At 39.2% G+C, this 6,289-nt stretch overlaps 1 protein-coding gene across 1 annotated transcript; it reads right to left on the reverse strand.

The window, feature by feature from the left end:
- Window positions 423–1,463, reverse strand: LOC109842303. The gene has a single exon (XM_020411199.1). It carries the CDS (start codon window positions 1,461–1,463, stop codon window positions 423–425), a length of 1,041 nt encoding a protein of 346 aa, XP_020266788.1.

Below are 6,289 nucleotides of genomic sequence, written 5' to 3' on the forward strand. Positions count from 1 at the left end.
GGTTGCCTCCCAAGAAGCGCTCGTTTATGGTCATGAGCTCGACCCCCTTTTGCGCTCAATTTTCCGACGAAGGGGGATCGGAAAGGGTATACGTGACCCCTTTCTCGTTTTGTTCCCCAACAATGTAGTGCTTCAATCGTTGTCCATTCACGTTAAAAGATCTCGTTGTTTCACTCCAAACTTTAACAACTCCACTAGGAAAAACCTCACGAACTTGAAAAGGTCCGGACCACCGAGATTTGAGCTTGCCCGGAAAAAGCTTCAAACAAGAGTTGAAAAGTAGCACCATATCTCCTTGATTAAACTCTCTTCGAAGAATATTCTTGTCGTGCCATCGTTTAGTCCTCTCTTTATAAATGCGAGCATTCTCATAGGAATCTAATCGTAGCTCATCTAGCTCATGAAGTTGAAGCTTTCTTTTCTCACCTGCGGTCTTCATATCGAAATTGACAAATAGAACCTTTTGGCTCTAGCATCAATCTTTCAAGCTTTGCATTTCGAAGTGGAGCAGTTGATGTTGATTCTAAAGATTGAGCATACACGGCTACCTCCAGGTCTTTATCATTTATTGAATCGTCACTTACCAAACACTTTTCAAGTGGATCAGCTGAGTAATGGTTTGCAAGTTGCTCATGTGTAGACTTATCAATCTCGTCGATCCTGTAACAAACTTTATCAGTTAGAGGGGGTTTCATAGCATTGCTCAAATCAAATTCTACCTTCTCCCCTCCAATATTTAGGGAGAGACTTCCATTTTTAACATCGATTATAGCACCTGCAGTAGCAAGGAATGGTCTTCCTAATATAATTGGGATGTTAGAATCTTCTTCCATTTCTAAAATAACAAAATCAACCGGGATAAAGAACTTACCGACATGAATAGGTACGTCTTCAAGTATACCTACCGGATGTTTTACCGATCGATCCGCCAATTGGAGTGATATCGTTGTTGGCTTCAAATCACCTATTCCAAGCTTCTTACAGATAGACATTGGCATCAAGCTTACGCTTGCACCTAAATCACACAAAGCACGGTTAATAGAGACATTACCAATAACACAAGGAATAGAAAATGAACCTGGATCATTAAGCTTAGGAGGCAACTTGTTTTGGATGATAGCACTACACTCCTCAGTAAGGGCCACAGTCTCGTATTCTTCCAACTTCCTTTTATTAGATAGGATCTCTTTCAAGAACTTAGCATAGGAAGGCATTTGAGAAATAGCTTCAGTGAACGGGATATTGATGTGCAACTTTTTCAAAATTTTCAAAAATTTTCCGAACTGCTTTTCTAACTTAGCCTTAGCTAACCTTTGGGGAAAGGGTAGAGGAGGCTTATAAGGAGCGGGGGCCACATATTTCTCAGCTTTCTCTTCTTCCTGCATCTGGGTATCAGTATCCACATCTATCACATTTTTATTTTTCTCTTCATGATGACCATCTACCCCATCATTTTCCTTCATCTTAGGTCCCTCATATTGTTTTCCACTCCTAAGAGTTATAACATTCACATGACCCCTAGGATTCGTCTCGGGTTGTCCAGGTAGCATGCCTGAAGGCCTAGAAGAAGAGCTAGCATTTTGCGCCAGTTGAGTGATTTGTGTCTCTAACATCTTGAGAAGGGAAATTGGATTGAGGAGCACGAAAACCAGGTGGACCAAAATTAGATGCAGGCATGGGATTTCCAGGTGGGTTTCTATAAGAAAAATTAGGATGATTCCTCCACCCCGGATTATAAGTATTGGAGAATGGGTCTCCCTTCTGATTAAAGTTATTAACATAGTTAACTTGCTCATTACCAGAAGTATCAATGGATGGGGGGTTTCCTAATTGACATTGAAGTGCAGAATGACCCACATAGCCACATATCTCACATGAAATTGAAGTAGACGCCACAGAATTAATACTCAAACCTTCAACTTTCTTAAATAAAGCATCAACTTTAGAGGATATATGGTCTAAAGCATCTATTTCATACTTGCCTCCTTTTGATGTCTGAGGAGCACGCTCGTTCGCCCATTGATAGTGATTCTGAGCCATGTCTTCAATGAGAGTGTATGCCTCGTCTATTGTTTTGTTCATCAAAGCTCCTCCTGCAGCAGCATCAACAGTCATCCGAGTGTTGTAAGTGAGCCCGTTGTAGAAGGTGTGAACAATTAACCACTTCTCCAGTCCATGGTGAGGGCACATCCTCAATAATTCCTTGTAGCGTTCCCAAGCTTCATAAAGTGACTCTCATTCCTTCTGTACAAAGCTTGTGATCTGGTTCCTCATCTGTGCTGTTTTACTTGGAGGAAAATACTTTGCAAGAAACGCTCTAGACAATTGATCCCAAGTGGTGATGGACCCAGCTGGCAATGAGTGCAACCAAGCCCTAGCCTTGTCCCTTAGAGAGAACGGAAATAATCTGAGTCGAATAGCATCATTGGTCACTCCATTAAGTTTCAAAGTGTCGCAATACTCCAAGAAAATTGACAGGTGGAGGTTCGGGTCTTCAGTAGCACCTCCTCCAAACTGATTCTGTTGAATCATTAAGAGCAGTGATGGTTTCAGCTCAAAGTTATTAGCTTCAACATTGGGCCTTGTAATGCTTGACTGTGTGCCTTGAGAATTTGGGGCTGCGAAATCCTTAAGAAGCTGATTTTGATCTCCCATCGTAGCTTGTTCTGTGTTCCTTTGCTCCCTTATAGACCTTCTTATTTTTGCAAGAGTCACCGATAGTTCAAGATTGTTTTCGTCGTATAATTCTGTTTGATGCCCTTGCATAAAAGAAAGTGAGAAGCAAAGAGAAATAAATAAATAAAAATCTAGTCTAGCTTAATAACGTAAGCACTCAATATTAACACCGTAGTCCCCGGCAACGGCGCCAAAATAACGTAAGCACTCAATATTAACACCGTAGTCCCCGGCAACGGCGCCAAAAACTTGATGAGCAAAATCCGCAAGCGCACGGACTCGTTGTAGAAACTTGATGAGCAAAATCCGCAAGCGCACGGACTCGTTGTAGCTATCAAGGTCGATCCCACAAGGACTATGGTTAATTACCAAATCTCATGTTATCAACTAGCTAAATCAATGAGTAAATTAGAAGAGATTTAATAAAAGAAATAAAATAAACAACTAATCGGATGGAATTCAATATAATGAAGGACTAGGATTGGGTTATCATCACAACTTAGGTGTTCAATGATGAATTATTTCAATTCTTGGTGTTGGTTTAATCTAGAAAGGGTGAATTAGCCTAAATTAATCTAAAGCCTCTTTCAAGGTCTAAAGATCGTGCCTAATCAATCTCAATTAACCTACTTTCATGGAATCAAGATTAAATTAAACTCATTAAGCTTTATGCTAATCCAAATCAAATCCCCAAGGAATCTAGCCTACTTTCGTGGTTCAAGCTCCCTGCTTAATTTCTAGAGATCCAGTATTAATTTTCACCTTTCAGTCCTTCAATTAATTACCTATGATTGCTAATACGGTGATCAAGCGAATCAACAAAATTAAAACACTAGAAATCAAGTTTAAAGATTTAAACTTTCACCAAGAACCTATATCAATTCATCATCAATCACCAAAAAGTTGGGTTCTTTCCCAATCCTAGACAAGAAATCTACTCACACATGATTGGAATAAGAGAATACATCAAATAATTATGCAAATCAATCATAAGAAGAAATTAATCAAAGAGAGGAAAGAGTTAACCCGTCTTTAAATTGAAATCTTCAAAATAAGAACTTGTAATCCAATCTTCTACAAGAGATTAATGTCTTCCTTCAATACTTGAACCCTAGAATAGTTGCTAGTTGATGGCTAAAAGAACATAACAAAATATATCCAAAACCCTAAGTCAAAACATCTATTTATATGTCTCCAAAAATCTGGAAAATAACTAATTCCCGCGCCACCGGTGTGGTCTGCACCACACCAGGGTGTGGTAGGGGCTGTTTTGCTGATTTTGTGCTTGTTTCTTTAGTTTTCGGTATTTTGGCTATAACTTTTGCGTCCGACCTCAGAATGAGGTGATTCAAGTTGCATTGGAATCCTGTTGAAGAGATCTACAACTTTCAACTTTTGAGTTTTTCTTGATTCAAACTGAATCATGGTCGAAATTCCAGTTCTTCATACTCGTGCATCCATTTTCTTCACGAACCATGCCTTCAAAATCTTGTTGTTGCTTCAAACTCTTGTAAAACTTCCAACGATCATCAAATCTTTCAATTTTGAGCCAATACCTACATATAAGAACACAAACCACAGCAGTATCCTCGATCTAAACACGAAATATGCATTAAACACTCGTAAATCATGCTTAAAACACACTAAGATAATGCATATTTTACGTGTTTATCAGTTTACTTGTGATGATACCAAAGTCTTTGGGATGCGTGTCTGGGCTTATGAAGGTGCTAAGGTCTAGGCGTTTGCTTGTTCATCACTTTCTATGTTGTAGACATTTTCAGATAGAAATATTTCTATTTTTGTTAATTTGAACCGCGTATCTTTGACTACCAGTCAATCCTTCGGGTTGAGACGTCGACTTCGTGTGTAGGGAGTAGTGCTACTTGACCTCGTGCCTTGGGTTTACTCGATGACACCAAGGTCTCAGGGTAAGTGCCTTAGGCTTAGAAAAATGCCAACGTCTTTTAGCTGATGTAGGCCGAGTCGATATGCCTTAGTTTTACCCTGAGTAGGCACCGGGTCTTTTGTTCAGTGATGTGAGTTGATTTACTCATGAAAATGATAATAAGATCTTTTGAGTCGAAGTCGATTGAGTATAGATGTGCCTTGGTTTTACCCTGAGAGGGTACCAAGGGCTTTTGTAGATGGCACACCTCGGTCTTATCCTGAGCAGGTGTCAAGGTCTTTTAGTTGGTGATGTGCCTTGGTTTTACTCATAAAAATGATACCAAAGTTTTGGGGAACTTGCCTTGGGCTTAGAAAGATGCCAATGTCTTTTTTGTCAAAATAGATTGGGCTGAGATGACTCGGCTCCGTGTGTGGGGAGTAGTGCTACTTGACCTTATGCATTAGGTTTACTGGATGATACCAAGGTCTTTGGGTATGTGCCTTGGGCTTAGAAAGATGCCAATGCCTTTTAGCTAATGTAGGCTGAGTCGATATGCCTTGGTTTTACCCTGAGTAGACACCAAGGTCTTTTGGTCTATGATGTGCCTTAATTTTCCTCATGAAAATGATACCAAGATCTTTCGAGTCAAAGACGACCGAGTAGAGGCGTGCCTTGGTTTTACCCTGAGAGGGTACCAAGAGCTTTTATCGATGACACACCTTGGTCTTACCCTGAGCAGGTGCTAAGGTCGTTTGGATGGTGACATGTCTTTGTTTTACTCATGAAAATGATACAAAGTTCTTTCAAGTCGAATCTGACAGAGTTGATGACGATCGTGTTAGACCCTAGGGGGGTGATTAGGGTCTTATGCTAATCTAATCCGATTTTATGCCAATTAAAACTAATTAACAAATTATTTTTGCAAGAGAGATATACCATATGTGATAATCATATTTTTATTACAATTTTATACCATTATTATCTATTTTATATGAATAAATATACCACTAATAATTGTTTTTATCTTTTAATTGCAGGTTAATGAAGAATAAATCTCAAACTCTCATCTCTCAACAAAAACCCATCGATTAAATGAAGAAATGAATTAAAGAAGCCCATTGGAAAATCAATTTCCAAATTATTCAAAAGTCCAGAATCAAGCCGAGTAGCCTGTAGAAGCCGGGGAAATTCAAAAATCCAATATGAAAAGAAATCATATTCAAAATGGTTGGCCGCAAAGAAACGACGATATCTCCTAATCCGGAAGGCAGAATTTAACATATAATATATAAAAATCGCCTATCTCGACGAGACGAAATGGGGGCATCGATGCCCGCATCGATGCCTGTATCGATGCCCGCATCGATACCCCTATCGATGCGGGTATCGATACGGACGTCCAGGCAGTTACAATCCAATGGCTGATTTTGCTTGTCTTAGGGCTCAAGTTTGATCTAATGGCTCTCATTCACTGATGTTTACTATAAATAGGGGTAGAGAGTGAGGGGTTAGAGGTGCGAAAATTTTATAAACTTCTTTTGGAGAGGAGGGCTACTCTTAATTGAGAAGACATTCCAAAAATTATAACTTTAGTTGCAATTAATAATAATAATTTTTCCTCTTTAAATTTGTTCTTTCTCCTCTTGTTGAATGATGAGGATGGAGATGAAGAGCAATTTGAAGGTTTGCATTTCTTTTCTCTTTTATTTCTTTTTAGTAATT

Source organism: Asparagus officinalis, chromosome 5 (genome assembly GCF_001876935.1).
Source record: "Asparagus officinalis chromosome 5, Aspof.V1, whole genome shotgun sequence".
Lineage (NCBI taxonomy): Eukaryota > Viridiplantae > Streptophyta > Magnoliopsida > Asparagales > Asparagaceae > Asparagus > Asparagus officinalis.

Excerpts from the sequence above, each read along its gene's own strand:
- LOC109842303 (XM_020411199.1), bottom strand. The coding sequence starts at position 1,463 with ATGAAGGAAAATGATGGGGTAGATGGTCATCATGAAGAGAAAAATAAA.